This window comes from Leopardus geoffroyi, chromosome D1 (assembly GCF_018350155.1).
Source record: "Leopardus geoffroyi isolate Oge1 chromosome D1, O.geoffroyi_Oge1_pat1.0, whole genome shotgun sequence".
Taxonomy (NCBI): Eukaryota; Metazoa; Chordata; class Mammalia; order Carnivora; family Felidae; genus Leopardus; species Leopardus geoffroyi.
In genome coordinates, this window is record NC_059329.1 from 58,016,903 (window position 1) to 58,032,868 (window position 15,966).

Genomic DNA, 15,966 nt, shown 5'->3' on the forward strand with positions numbered 1-15,966 from the left:
CATGACTGTCATGTGGTCCAGGGAGATATACAATTCATTGTTTTATATTATATGGCCGCCACACATAAAACACTCAGTGAATATCTCTACTGAATAGAGAAATAAACCACCAAATGCCATTCATTATCATCTAGAGAAGATGGGAGGTAGCAAACTATATATGCAAGGCAGTGAAAAAAGAACTTGGGTTTGAATCCTAACTCCAACAACATATTAGCTAAGTCATCTTGGAGCAATTAATTTACCTCTCTGTACCTAAGTTATTTATGTATAAAATTAAGATAATATGACCTGTTTCACGAGATCACTATAAGGATCTATTTGTTCATTAAACAAATATTTATTAAATGCCTACTACGTGCAAGACACCATTCTAGGCTCTAAGGATACAGCAGGAAACAACACTAACAAAATCCTTATCTACATGATACTTATATTCTAGGGGACAGATAGGGAAGACAATTTAAATATCTGGTATCTGTACACATACAATATATATAAAATGTGTCAGGTGGTGATACCTGCAATGAAGAAAAACAAAGCAAGGTAAGGAAATAAAGTCTGATTGGGGTGGAGGGAGCTATTTTACATAGGGTAGTCATTGCAGACCTCTCTGATAAGATGACATCTGGGCACAAACCTGAATAAGGTAAGGGGGTCAAGCCATATGGATATCTAAGGGAAGAATGGGCAAAGATCCTGGGGTAGGAGAGTGCTTAGATCATCAAGGACTAGAAAGGGAGCCACCAGTGTGGCTAAAACTGAGTAAGAAGTAGTATGCAGATGAGGGAACAGATTATGTAAAGCCTTGCAGGATATGGTGGAGTGTAAATTTTATTTTGAGTAAGGTGGGATACCGTTGGAGAGTTCTGAAAGAGAAACTTGATTTTAAAAAGAACCACTCTGGGGGCACCTGGGTGGCTCAGCTGGTTAAGCCTCCGATTCGAGTTTGGCTCAGGTCATGATTTCACTGGTCATAAGTTCAAGCCCCACATCGGGTTCTGCACTGACAGCTCAGAGCTTGCTTGGGATTCTCTCTCTCTCTCTCTCTTTCTCTCTCTCTCTCTCTCTCTCCCTCTCTCTCTCTCCCTCTCTCTCTCTCTTCCTCTATCAAAATAAATAAGAAACATTAATAAATAAATGGACCACTCCGATTAGAAGACAAAACTAAGTTTTGTCAAATACAAACTAAGTTTTGTCTTCTATCCTTCATGCTAAAATCAAAAAGAAGGAGGAACAGTTAGGAGACAGGATGATGGTAATAAAGAAGATTAGAAGGAACTGGTCCCTAGTAGTTTAGCAAAACAGAAAGCATGAGACCTGAAACTGGAGGTGAGAAATGGTCTGACTCTGTATATATTTCATAAGTAGAGCTGAGAGGATTTGTTAAAGAATTGGATGTACAGTGAGAAAAATAACAGTGTCAAGACTGACTGCAAGAACTTTGGCCTGGGCAACTACATGAATGGAGTTGTCATTTACTGAGAATGGAGAAAGAGAAAAATGGCAGGAGAGTTAATACTTGAGATGTTTAGCAGACACACAAGTGGAAATGATGAAAGACAAATGATGGGTAAACCCTAGCCGAGTGCAAATATTGGCTATATTTAACCACTGTTATTAATATCCTTACCTTAAGAGAGAAAAGACTTGCTTAAAAATGGTATCATTCCTTGGACACAGCACCTACAGCAAAATAGCCATGTTAGGACAACCTTAACCATTCATAGCCTTCCAAGCACTTCTTCATAAAGAGGCTAGAAACTCAAAGCACACAAACCAAAAAGAACCCAAAGGCTCTTGTCTAGGAAAGATGATGTCCTTCAGTTGACAACAAATATGTAGGCAAACCAAAGTCATCTTCTTTCTTATTCCACCCACTATAGAAAATGCTAAAACAAAACAAAACAAAACAAAACACCCAGAAGTTCTCTTCCCATGCTACTCTTTTTTTTTTTTTTTTACCGTATTTTCCCTTTCCAATTTAATCTAATTTTTTTCTAATATCAATCAACAACTATGCATCTGCCAAGCACAGGCACCATGCAAGGGACTTTCTTAATTCTTCCTTAATTTTCAACACACTGCAAGGCAATTTTACAGGTGAGACAGCTGGGGCCCACAGAATTTATATTCTAAGAAATTACAGCTAATAAGGGCCTAACAGGACTGTTTTACTCCAGAGGCTATGCCTCTGTTACAGCACAGTCTCAATAATAATAATAATAATAATAATAATAATAATAATAATAAATGCCAATATCAACAAAACAATGACAGGAGATAGTAGCAGTGGCAACTTCCCTGAGTTTCCACCCTCCCCAGTTACTTCAAGCTCACTCTGCCCTACTGGCATCCACTTGAAAGATCAGTGGTATAACTTTACTAAGGGAGTGTTTAACATAGAGGTCTTTTTATAAAATAACTAGATAATAAATACTAAATGTCCTAAGACTCTCTAATGTAAAGAGACAGTCCTGTCCTCTACGGGTAACAATTTAAATCCCTTCAACATGTACATGTTAAAAACCTATTACACAAAGAAAGTCTGAGAAACTGTCATAGATAAGAGAAGCCTAAGGAGACGTGGTGACTAAATGTAATGACTAAATGTAATATAATATCCTGGATGGAATCCTGGAACAGAAAAATGACATTAGATTTAAAAAAAAATGAAAGAAATAGGAAAAAATATGGACTTTAGTTAATAATATATCAATATCAGTTGATTAATTTATGAAAAGTGTAAGATAATAATAGTCAAAACTGGATGTGCGGTATGTGGAAATTTTCTGTACTATCGTTGCAACTTTTCTGTAATTCTAAAACTAAAATAAAATAAATTTTATTGTGGGGTCTGGATGGCTCAGTTGGTTAAGCTTCCGACTCTTGATCTTAGCTCAGGTCATGATCTCATGACTCGTGAGATCGAGCCTGGTATCAAGCTTTGTGCTGACAGCACAGAGCCTGCTTGAGATTCTCTCTCTCCCTCTCTCTCTGCCCCTCCCCTGCTCACAAACACTCTCTCTCAAAATAAACAACAAAAAAATAGTTTTTTTAATATAATAAAATAAATTTTATTTTTTTTTTATTTTTTTTTTTTATTATCATTTATTTATTTTTGGGACAGAGAGAGACAGAGCATGAACGGGGGAGGGGCAGAGAGAGAGGGAGACACAGAATCGGAAACAGGCTCCAGGCTCTGAGCCATCAGCTCAGAGCCCGACGCGGGGTTCGAACTCACGGACCGCGAGATCGTGACCTGGCTGAAGTCGGACGCTTAACCGACTGCGCCACCCAGGCGCCCCTAAATTTTATTTTTTAAAAGGCTGTTATATGCCAACTACTGTGCTAAGTATTAAAGGGAATATAAAAACAAAATGTAACAACATAGACAGACTTTGAAAATATTACACTAAGTGAAAGAAGCCAGTCACAAAGAGCCAGATATTATATGACTCCATTTATATGAAATACCCAAAACAGGCAAACCTATTGAGAAAGAAAGTAGATTAGTGGTTGCCTACAGCTAGAGTCTGAGATGGTGGGGATGACACCTAAGGGATATGGGGTTTCTTTTTGGGGTGACCAAAATGTTCTAAAATAGATTGTAGTGAAGGATGCACACTCTGTGTGTGTGTGTGTGTGTGTGTGTGTGTGTGTGTGTGTGTGTGTGTGTGTTTTAAAGTAATCTCTAAGCCCAATGTAGGGCTTGAACACATGCTCTTCCATACTCTACTGGATGAGCCAGCCAGGCACCCCATACTCTGAATATATTAAAAGCCATTGAATTGTACACTTTAAATGGGTGAATTGTATGGCATATGAATTGTATCTCAACAGAGCTGCTAAAAAAACAGCACAATCCCTGTCCTGTAGGAGTTTGAATGGCTGGAGATACAGACATACATCTATATTAAACAGCTAAGTGGGCACCTGGGTGGCTTGGTTGGTTGAGCTTCTGTCTGACTTTGGCTCAGGTCAGGATCTCATGGTTCATGACTTTGAGCCTGGCATCCAGCTGGCTGCAGTCAGTGCAGAGCCTACCTGGGATCCTGTCTCCCTCTCTCTCTCTGCCCCTCTCCCTCTTGCACTCTCTCTCTCAAAAATAAATAAGCCTTAAAAAATAAAATAAAATAAAAATAAACAGCTAAGCAATATACCACAAGCATTATATGATTTAAGACAAAATACGTGATACGAATAATAAGCACCTCTGGCAGGAAATTCAGGTGGAGATGGCCAGCAGAAGTCCTTAGCGTTTGGGGTGATACAGACACTGAGAATCTGCTCAAAGTCATGAACATTCTCCCCAGAAGATTCACCCATACACCACTATGCTAAACTAAGAGCTCCTCAGGGGCAGAGGTCATGTATTCTTCTCAGGCACGTTGTAGACTTTCAGTCAAGGTTTGTTTTTGTGAATAAATAAATGATTAGAAAGTGAATGAATGCCATTTATTAAGCACCCACATCTATTTTGTTGAGTACCTACCATGCATCTGAATCAGAATAAGTATTATTACCTCATTTTACAGGTGAAGAAATGGATGTTAAGTAATCTACCCAAAGTCAAACAGCCATTATCAGAACTAACATACGATCTTAGAATTCTCTGACTCTAAAGTCCATAATTTTCCCACCATCTATATCCTCTCTCATATGTGTTAGTGCTTAAGAAATTGGGCTGGGGGTGATCAAATTTAGGAAAAGTCTCTCAGAGAATGTGAGGTCATGAAGATTGGAAAGGATATGAATAGATGGAAGGAAAGGCAAAATGTATAGGCAATCCTTAAAACTGCAATTAACCAGATACTAAAAGACTTTGTAATTATGTGCACAATATGCTTAACCTAATATTAGCCAGCATAAAAACCAGGTAGGCAACGGGGAGCCTTGGGAGACAGGAGCTCCAGCCACCAGCCATCACACCTTGGCCAGTACTTCCCCTCTGTGAAGCTGGAGCAGATTAGTCTAAGATTCCTCCAGGCCCAAGGTCTATCAATCGTGACAAACAGAATAGAAATGAGTGAAGAAAATATATTAAGTGGGTTACCTCATACAGAAGAATTGGATGGGAAGAAAGATCTAGAGGACACTGAATTTTCCTCACTTTAATCATTCAGATTTCTGAGTCTCTACAAAACCAAAGGATTTAATTATCTAAAAGCCAGGATTAAGGGTTGACAACTTTCTGGAAGACATTCAAATTGTAGCCTGAACTCTCCCTTTCAGCTCTGGGAAATGTGATTCCTCTTCCCTGCGATGCTCGATGCTCAATGCTCGGCATTATTTATCAGAACAAAAGTAATCTATTTTGGGACTGTATCCACAAATACCCACTCCCTCCCAATCAGCAAATGAAAAGCAGCAATAGCTCCACAGCAAATGGGAGAGGAGGTGGTGACGCTAGTGAATGAATGAATGAATGAGGACACAGCTGCTGCAGTGGGTTACAAAAATACTTGTGCCATGAGCTCAGGAGCCAAGAACCAGGGGACTGCGCAGCTACAGAGAACTGAAGTCATGGGGAGAAATCTATACGGAATGAGTATCTTCACACACCCAGAATCCCAGGGTGAGTGGTGACAACAGTGAGTCAGGGGCCCATGAAAGCAACTGAAAGTTGTTTTACAAATATTAACAGAATACATTTCTATATCAACAAATATTTAAAGTAGCAGTTACATCATGTATTGAGTACCTTCTTTGTGGTAAGCACTTTGCATATACTATTTCAGTTCATCTTTAAACTAATCCTCCGATAGAGGCATAATTGAGATAATTGCATCCATTTTATAGAGGAAAAACCAAAGGTTTAGGAAAATTGCCCAAAGTTATAGGTTTGATAAGAGGCACCAAGAATTCAAACCCAAGTCTGAGTGAATCTAAAGTCCACGCCTTCCATTCTACCACACTACCTCTCAAAAGAATGATACTAATTTATATTAGTATGAAATTCATATGCTAATAATAATGGCATCAATAATCCCACCATTCGCTGAGCACCTGCTATATGCCAAACATCATTTCCCTTAATCCTCACAACTATTCTGTGAGGTAGGTATTTCTACCCCCATTTAACTGTGAGGAAACCAAAGCTCAGAAAGGTGAATTCATGTGCCTAAAGCACGCAGCTGGCAAGTGGTGTTCTGGCCAACTTTTTCCTAAATTCTTTCAAAATTGCTTTTGTTTGTAGTTTTCCCTTTGGCCAAGTCTCTTCCTCATATGTTTAATATGTTGACTGTCCAAGTCCATCTTTGCACTGAGTCTTTATGGCTATTAGGAGCACAGATTATAGATTCACACAAACCTGGGTTTAAATACTGAAACTTCCATTTTAATAGCTAGCTGTCTGATCTTTGGCAAGTCACTTAAGAAATATTTGGCCTCTGGGGCGCCTGGGTGGCTCAGTCGGTTAAGTGTCCAACTTTGGCTCAAATCATTTCTCAGTTTGTGGGTTCGAGCCCTGCATCGGGCTCCATGCTGCCAGTTCAGAGCCTGGAGCATGCTTCAGATTCTGTCTCCCTCTCTCTCTGCCCCTCCCTACTCATGCTCTGTCTCTCTGCCTCTCAAAAATAAACATTAATTTTTTTTTTTTTTTTTAGGAAGAAATACATTGCTTCAGGGTACCTGGGTGGCTCAGTTGGTTAAGCATCTGACTCTTGGTTTCAGCTCAGGTCATGATCTCATGGTTCATGAATTCAAGCCCTGCATCAGGCTCTGTGCTGATGGTGCACAGACTGCTTGGGATTCTCTCTCTCACTCTCTTTGCCCCTCCCCTGCCCGTGCTTGCATGTGTGCACTCTCTGTCTCTCTCTCAAATAAATAAATAAATAAATAAATAAATAAATAAATAAATAAATGTTAAAAAATATACTTGGGGGGGCGCCTGGGTGGCTCAGTCGGTTAAGCGTCCAACTTCAGCTCAGGTCGCGATCTCACGGTCCGTGACTTCAAGCCCCGCGCCGGGCTCTGGGCTGATGGCTCAGAGCCTGGAGCCTGCTTCCAATTCTGTGTCTCCCTCTCTCTCTGCCCCTCCCCTGTTCATGCTCTGTCTCTGTCTCAAAAATAAAATAAACGTTAAAAAAAAAAATTAAAAAAAAATATATACTTGGCTCTGCATACTTATGATTTACTTACATGAAATGACCAGAACAGACAAATCCATACAGACAGAAAGCAGATCAGTGATTACATGGGGATGGGCAGAGGGGTGAATGAGGAATGACTGCTTATGGGTACAGAGTTTCTTCTTGCAGAGAAGAAAATGTTCTGGAATTAGATTTTGATGATAGCTGCACAACTCTGTAAATATACTAAACACCACTCAATTGTCCATCTTAAAAGGGCAAATATTATGGTATATGAATGATATCTCAATTTTTTTAAAAAGAAAGAAACGTCTGGCCTTCCACCAGTGCTGGATGGTACTTCTAGGCCACAGTTGACCTTCATTAAGCCCAATTTCCTACCTTCCTCCAGGGCTAAACTGTTTCAAAACACCTGTGGTTACCTGAAATTTAAGTCCAATCCCCTACCATCTCCCCAAGTCTCATCCCCACATTTCTCTGCACATTCTCCCTTGGTTCAAGTCCCACTGCTTCTCTCATTCCCAGTATCTTCTGGGCCCTCTGGAACTCCAAACGTGTTCTCATTTAAGGGCCTTTGCACATACTCTCTGTCTGTCTGAATTCTAGCATTCTTTAAGTCTTAGTCATGTAACATCCTCAAGAAAACTTTCCTTACTGCTCAGATGTGCCCGGATCCTGCTGTTATACACTCACACAGCACCCAGAATCTCTTTTGGGGCATTTATCACAATTAATTAAGTAGTTATATGCTTAATTGGCCTGTCTATTTTGCTAAGAATATAAGCTCCATGAAGACAGGAAACTGCTACATCCCAACACCTACCATACTCTGGCACATTGTGGGTGGTCAGTAAACATCTGCTGATTAAATTAATAAATACGGGGCGCCTGGGTGGCGCAGTCGGTTAAGCGTCCGACTTCAGCCAGGTCACGATCTCACGGTCCGTGAGTTCGAGCCCCGCGTCAGGCTCTGGGCTGATGGCTCAGAGCCTGGAGCCTGTTTCCGATTCTGTGTCTCCCTCTCTCTCTCTGACCCTCCCCCGTTCATGCTCTGTCTCTCTCTGTCCCAAAAATAAATAAACGTTGAAAAAAAAAATTTTTTTTAATTAATAAATCCATCCAAACCTCATTTCCTTATCTTTAAAGAGGTTATAAAAATATTTATCTCATAAGAGTTGTTGATACGATTAAATTAGATAATAAATAAAAAGGACTTATCAAGTGCAAGGCACATTGTTAATGATCAAATTGGTAGCAGTGATGATGATGTGGTGATTGTTCAGCTCCTCATTTATTAAACAATATGTACTTTAGTGTGTGACAGGTGTTAAGGAGAAAACCATGAACAAAATAGTAAAATATCCCTGTCCTGCAGAGCTTACAGTCTAATAGTAACCAGAAAATAGCCAACTTCCTGACCACTTTCCTGGGCTTTGGGACTCCCTGCCTTTCTAGGCACCCTGAAACGTGTGCCCTCCTATGTCACATCTTATGTCCTCCTAATTCATGTCTGTTGGTTTGTCATTTGCTTCAGTCCTCACTGCTCTTTGTTTACATGAACTCTACCCCACGTTAGACTTCAATGTTTTTAGTTGAAAACATCTTACAATGAGATCAGTACCCAAGGTTGCTCCTTCTGGCATACCTTTTGTGATCACCACACCTCACCTAACCATATCCTTGTGGCTCAGAGGTATGGTAATCCCAGAGGGAAGAACAGTAATCTCAGGGTGAGTGACATTCAGACCTAAGCCTGATATTCCAGGACCATCCATTTTATGTGTAAAGTAACTCCACAGGTGAGTCATTACTCATTCCCTGGTACGTTCTGACTTCCACAGACATCATCCTGCCATCTTGATCAATCAGTATGTTTTCTGGGGGTTGATGAATATCAGCATTATGGTCTTAACACTACTTCTACTTACTACTTTTATTGACCCAAAGAGGTATGTAATCCCACCCTGTTTTATTCCACTAAAGCAGGGCTTTTCACTCACCTAAAATGGGAGATGACTGTAAGCTAAAAACTCCTCGGGCTCCTAAGGAAAGAACACTGAGCTAAGAGTCTGAAGTTCTAGTCCCAGCTCTACCATTTACTTGCATGTAATGTCAATTTTTGTTCAGTCACTTATTCACTCAATATTTATCAGGAGCTACTTTAGGCCAAGTACACTGTGGGCTGGGTACATATAGACATAAAGAAAATACAGTTGGGGGCGCCTGGGTGGCTCAGTCGGTTAAGCGTCCGACTTCAGCTCAGGTCACGATCTCACAGTCCGTGAGTTCGAGCCCCGTGTCGGGCTCTGGGCTGATGGCTCAGAGCCTGGAGCCTGCTTCCAATTCTGTGTCTCCCTCTCTCTCTGCCCCTCCCCCGTTCATGCTCTGTCTCTCTCTGTCTCAAAAATAAATAAACGTTAAAAAAAAAAAATACAGTTGCCTACTCTCAAATCTTTCTAGTGAAGGCAGGAGATGTGCAAATTATTTATTACACTGCAATGTGAGAGCAGTATAATGGGCTGTACAGGTCACAAAGATGGAAAGGACTGGGAAGGTTAAGGAAGGTTTTGGTTCTCCTCATCTGTGAAATGAGGAATGAAAAAGGAAAAGTAGTTGGGTCTTAGGAGAGGTAGAAAATCTTGGCTCCAGTCTCAGCTCTACCACTTAAATGGCTGTTGACCTATTTAAAAAAAGAGCATTCATTCACTCAGGCATTCAGTAGAATATTTGAGAACTATTATGTACCAGACACTGTGCCAGTAGCTTGCTTCCATTTCCTGATTTGTTGTGCCTGCCAAGATTATCTCATAATACTGTGAAAATCAAATGAAATTATGCAAATGAAAGCAGTATATAAACTGTGAAATAATATCAATATTCCTGCATATATTCCTTCACACCTTACAAACTAATCTTATTTACATTATCTTGTATAATCTTTACAACAATTCCATATGGTGGGCATTATCATCTGCATTCTATAGATATGAAACTGAAGCACAGAGAGCTCAAATAACCCACCTAAGGTCATATACCTCACAAGAGATACAATCCGGGTGTGATGCAAGTCGCATGGCTTTTCCTTATAAACGTAAAGTATTAACTAACACTTCCAGACAGGCTGAGGCAAAGATGGTCACAAGACTACATATGATTAGATGCCAAAGGATAACACTAGCTAGTTGAGGCATTTTAGACAGTGTGGTCAGAAAGGTTTTATGGAAAAGATGAGACCTGAGCTGGGTGCTGAGGGATGGAGCATTTGGATGGGTGGTGAGAAGGTGAGGACACTCCAAGTGAAGACTCTCTGGCCAAAGCAATAGAGCAGAGTGGAAGAACAAAATCAATAACAAAGGTGTCTGAAAGGTAACAGTGGCATCAGACTTGGAGAGGTCCTATCTGCCCTTGAATCTTTAGGTGATGCCCTAATGACAGATTTCCATGGGGTCTCCTGTAGTAGAGAATGGTAGAAAACAGTATTCTTTGAAAAAGTATCCCTCCCTTTCAGCAGTCCTCAGAATAAAAAGAAATACAGCAGGAGCACAGAGTCACCAATCTGATTATCTTTAACAATGGAACTTTGAAACTTCCTGATTTTTTTCTATTATCCTTTCACCAGATCTGGCCAAATTCTCACAATTAGGCTGAGGTGAACATCAGTGAGTTATTTCATAAAGAAGCAAGGTGTGCACCATTAAGGAAACAAGCCTAAAGACATTCAGGGCCCACCCGAAGATACCTACTGGTAGATCCATGAACAGCAAAGATCATGCTGATCTGTATATCATGGAGACATAATCTCTACAATTAACGGCTAAAATACAATTTTAACAAAAATCGCTAAAAGTAAGACATCATTCTAAGCATCATGATATATCTAAAACAACACACCTGTAATCTGTTCGTCTGTTAAAAGGGCAAGAGAAGACCAAGGACTGCCTTTACCGTGATTCAGACGGTTTTACTGAAGTCATTTAAATAGGGTTTTGTTAGGTAAAATTTTAGCTTATTATCCTTTTCTTATCGTCAAGTAGCCTCACATCCTAATCAGGTCACCAAGTTAAAACACTCTGGAAGTTGATTACTTAACGCAAAAATAAAAATGACCTGCTCAAGGTCACAGACATTGTCGGCACCAGCATAGGTTCCGACAATCTCTTAAGAGTTTTCCACTGTGCGGCTCTTCCCTTTCCAGGCCAATGGGTGGCGAGGGTGGCTAGCGGAGGGGGCGTGGCTAGCGGAGGGGGCGTGGCCCACGGGTAATCGCAGCTGTGCTCGCCCGGGGAGGAGTGGATGAAACACAACCCTTTGACCGCAAGGAGCCGCGGGTGCTGCCGGGAGAACCTTGTTCTCGCCAGTGTTTCATACCCGGATGTCTGCAGAGGCCGTGATAGCCTGGCGGCCACCACCCACCTCTAGTCTCCCCACCACCTCCGCCGCGCCTAGCGTGCGTGGAACCTACCTTTCCTAGAGCTCCGTTCATCTTTTGCTGCTGCGGCCGGTAGTTGTGCAAGCTGAAGACCCGCCCAAGCTGCAGCGATCTCCCGGCGTCTGGAAACACTGACGGAACACCTCGCCTGGGTCCAGTAACAATATCCGACCGAGACACATTCAATCCCTGCAGCACCTTGGTTCCGGTAGTTTCTGAGACTCAGTATCTAGAAATCCCTTCAAGACTGCCCTAACCACGGCTTAAATGTCACCTTCACTGCAATTTTTCCAGCCAGAATTCATTGCCACATCTGTGTTGTCCCAGTGTTTTGCACACAATTCTGATATTTCATCCAACATAACAATGTATTACTTAATTGTTACTGTCTCTTTCACATATTTGTGAGTTCCTCAAGGACTGAGATCCTGTATGATTAATTCATTCCAGTGGCTAGCACAGGACATGGAGAATTGACTTCTAACATTGATTTAAAAGCTGATTGGCCCTAAGCGAGTTTTTCTGACGTTCAGTTGCCTTGTAATTAATAATTGGTAATAATTTTCTTTTTTTATTACTTAAAAAAATTTTTTTTAGTATTTATTTATTTTTGAGAGAGAGACAGAGCACAAGCAGGGGAGGGTCAGTGAGAGGGAGACACAGAATCTGAAGCAGGTTCCAGGCTTTGAGCTGTCAGCACAGAGCCCTACTTGGGACTGGAACCCATGAACCGTGAGATCATGACCTGAGCCTATGCTCAACTGGGTGAGCCACCCAGGCACCCCGATAATAACTACTTTCTACTGAGTGACAATTATGTGCAATGCATTGTGCTCAGAGCATCACTTAATTTATTCCCCACAAGCCTGTTAGTGAAATATTATCACTTGATTTTAGATATAAGGATATTCCAAGAGGTTAAGAGACTTCTTCCAGGCCAACCAACTGAAGCAGAGCTGAGTTTCAAACTCAGTCTCCTTATGCAAAGTGTTTTCCCTCTTATATAAGCCTTCTCACATGAGATAATGATGACACTGCACATTCATTTACTTTACACACATTAACCATTTACTTATCATAACATAGTGCCAGTCCTTTTATTGAATCTTGGGAATACAGAGATGAATATTACATGGTCCCTGAACTTAAGTAGCTCATAGGGAATTTCATCAAACTAAAAAGCTTCTGTGCAGCAAAGGAAACAATCAACAGAGTGAAAAGACAACCTACAGAATGGGAGAAAACATCTGCAAACCATACCTCTGCTAAGGGGTTAAAACCCAAAGTATATAAGGAATTCAACTCAATAGCACTCAAATTTTTTTTTTAAGTTTACTTATTTATTTTGAGAGAAAGAGAGAGAGCACGCATGCACGTGCTCGAGCAGGGGAGGGACAGAAAGAGAGGGAGAGAGGGAATCCCAAGCAGGCTCAGTGCTGTCAGGGCACAACTGGATGTGGGTCTTGAACCCATGAACCGTGAGATCATAACCTCAGCCAAAATCAAGAACCAACACTCAACCGACTGAGCCACCCGGGCACCCCAATGGCACTCTATTTTAAATGGACAAAGGCAATTGCCACAACATGGATGGGCCTAGAGGATATTATGCTAAGTGAAATAGGTCAGAAAGAGAAAGACAATTACCATATGACTTCACTTATCTGTAGAATCTAAAACACAAAATAAACAGATTCTTAAATACAGAGAACGAATCAGTGTTCCAGAGGGGAGATGGGTGGGGGTGGGCAAAATAGATGAAGAGGATTAACAGGTACCAACTTAAGTTATAAAATAGGTCACGGAGATGAAAAGTACAGCATAGGGAACACAGGCAATAATATCGTAATAACCTTGTATGGTGACAGATGGTAACTACACTTATCATAGTGACCACTGAGTAGTACATAGAAGTGTTAAATCAATATATATGTTGTACACTTGAAACTAATATAACATGGTATGTCAATTATAAATCGAGAATTTTTTAAATGGGCAGAGGACCTGAATGGACATTTCTCAGAAGAAGACACACAAACAGTACGTAAAAAGATGCTGAACATCACTACTCATCAGGGAAATGCAAAACAAAACCACAATGAGATATTATCTCACACCTGTTAGAATGGCTATTATCAAAAAGACAAAAGCTAACTTTCAGCAAGGATGTGGAGAAAAGGAAACCCTCGCACACTGTTGGTGAGAACGTAAGTTGGTATATCCACAATGGAAAACAGTATAAATAACGAATATATAATGAAATATTATACCAGCCTTTCAAAAGAAGGAAATCCTGTCATTTGTTAAAACATAGATGAAACTGGAGGATATTATGCTGAATGAAATAAGATGGGCACAGAAAGACAGATACTCCATTATCTCACTTATACTTGGAATTTAAAATAGTTGGACTCATAGAAGCAGAGTAGAGAATGGTGGTTACCAGGGGCTTGAGCAGGACCGGGGGGCAGAATGGAGAAATGTTGATCAAAGGGTACAAAGTTCCAGTTACGCAGGATAAATTAAGTTTAGAGATCTAAAGTACTACATGATAACTACAATTAATAATACTGTATTGAATACTGCAAATATGCTAAGAGAGTAAATTTTAGGTGCCCTCGTCGCAAAAGATAACTATATGAGGAAATGGTATGTTAACTAGTTGAACCACAATAATCATTTCATTATGTATATATATCAAATCATCATATTGCACACCCTAAATATTTATAATTTTTTAAGTGGCTGGTAGAGATCAGTAGGGAAGTCAAATTATAAACAATTATAAAGCAATAAGGGATTCTAACTACAGAGATATGCACATGAACTCTGTGTATGAAGGGAGTACATGGTCACATAAAGTCAACGTCAAGTGAAATAATAAATATGCAATTATTTTTATTGTTGCTGTTATTATTGCTGCTACTGATTTTGTTGTTATTGTTTTCCTTAACAAGGAAAAGATGTAAAACCTGGTAAATATGAATGGGGCTTCAGTGATAGGGAGTTTGCTTTGGTGTCAGAAACCCTGTCAAGATCCCTTAACCTATTGTTTTATCAATTTTTCCTATGATGAAATTCCAAGGAGCTGCAAAAGGCTAAGTAGGTAAATCTATGCCCCCCAAAGGTAGCCCTTAATCTCTTAGGGGCAGAGTTGCTAAGAGATCATCTAAAGGGACAAATTCATAGTTAAGTGATGCTCTGAGCATACAGCATTGCACATAGTGGTCACTTAATAGAAGGCAGTTATCAATTATTATGAAGCAAACAGGGTGCCTGGGTGGCTCAGTCGGTTGAGTGTCTGCCTTCGGCTCAGGTCATGATCTCGCGGTCTGTGAGTTCGAGCCCCGCGTCAGGCTCTGTGCTGACAGCTCAGAGCCTGGAGCCTGCTTTGGATTGTGTGTCTCCCTCTCTCTCTGCCCCTCCCTCACTCATGCTCTGTCTCTCTCTGTCAAAAATAAAATAAACATTAAAAAAATTATTATGAAGCAATTGAATGTCAGAAAGCCTCACTTAGAGTCAATCAGCTTTTACCTATTTTTTTTTTAAGTTTACTTCTTTCTTTTAGTAATCTCTAAACCCAACATCAGGCTCAAACTCACAACCCCAAGATCGAGCGTTGCATGGTCTACCGAATGAGCCAGCGGGCACCCCTCAATCAGCTTTTAAATCAAGGCTAGAAGTCAGATCTCCATGTCTTGTGCTAGCCACTAGAATAAATTAATCAGATAGGAGCTCAGTTCTTGAGGAACTCACAATTTAATATGTGGAGGAGATAGTAACAAATAATTAATATATAGTATAGTAAATGAAATAGCAGAATTATGTGCAAAATATTGGGACCACACAGAGATGGCAATTAATTCTGCCTGGAGAAATAGCAGATAAGTCACCCCTCCTCCACCACAGTGACTGTTTTGTTTTGTTTTGTTTTTTGCCTGCACGGGGTATCTAAAAGCTGTTGAGATTTTAGAAAAAAAAAAAAAAAAAAACAAAAAACAAAACTATTGAGTTCTTAGTTTGTGCCAGGTCAGGTCTTTCCAGGTATATAGGTTCATTCAACTCCCCCAATGCCTGTGTGAAGTTGAGAATCACTCACTTGTTTCATAGATGAGGAACAAAGAAACAAAGAAGTTACCTAGTTAACATAAGTCACACTGCAGGTGATGACCTACCTGATTTCAGCACCTGTGCTCCTTCTGTTCCACTGGATGGTGACTATAGGTTTCCAAAAGGGCAGATTGGCTAGGCCAGAGAGTTTCTTTCCTTGTCTAGCCCAGGCAAATGTAACCTGATAAGATACAAAACCTATCTTTGTACTGTTCATACACTCTGAGGAGGGAGAAAGCTGAGGGGAAGAGGGATAAGAAGGAAGAAAGGGACAATTAATTCTGTTGGCAAAGCACAAGGATTTTTCAAGACAACTAGAATACTTTAAAAGGT

General features: G+C 40.4%; 1 protein-coding gene across 1 annotated transcript in view; it reads right to left on the reverse strand.

The window, feature by feature from the left end:
• The window catches only part of MRPL48 (mitochondrial ribosomal protein L48), a 68,258-nt gene that overhangs the window by 42,648 nt on the left and 9,644 nt on the right, over positions 1 to 15,966 (reverse strand). The window contains exons 4-5 of the mRNA XM_045482469.1: positions 11,557 to 11,738; positions 1,634 to 1,686 (exon numbers count right to left, since the gene is read on the reverse strand). Coding sequence (XP_045338425.1) covers positions 1,634 to 1,686; positions 11,557 to 11,738 — 235 coding nt within the window. The remainder of the gene's footprint in view (positions 1 to 1,633; positions 1,687 to 11,556; positions 11,739 to 15,966) is intronic.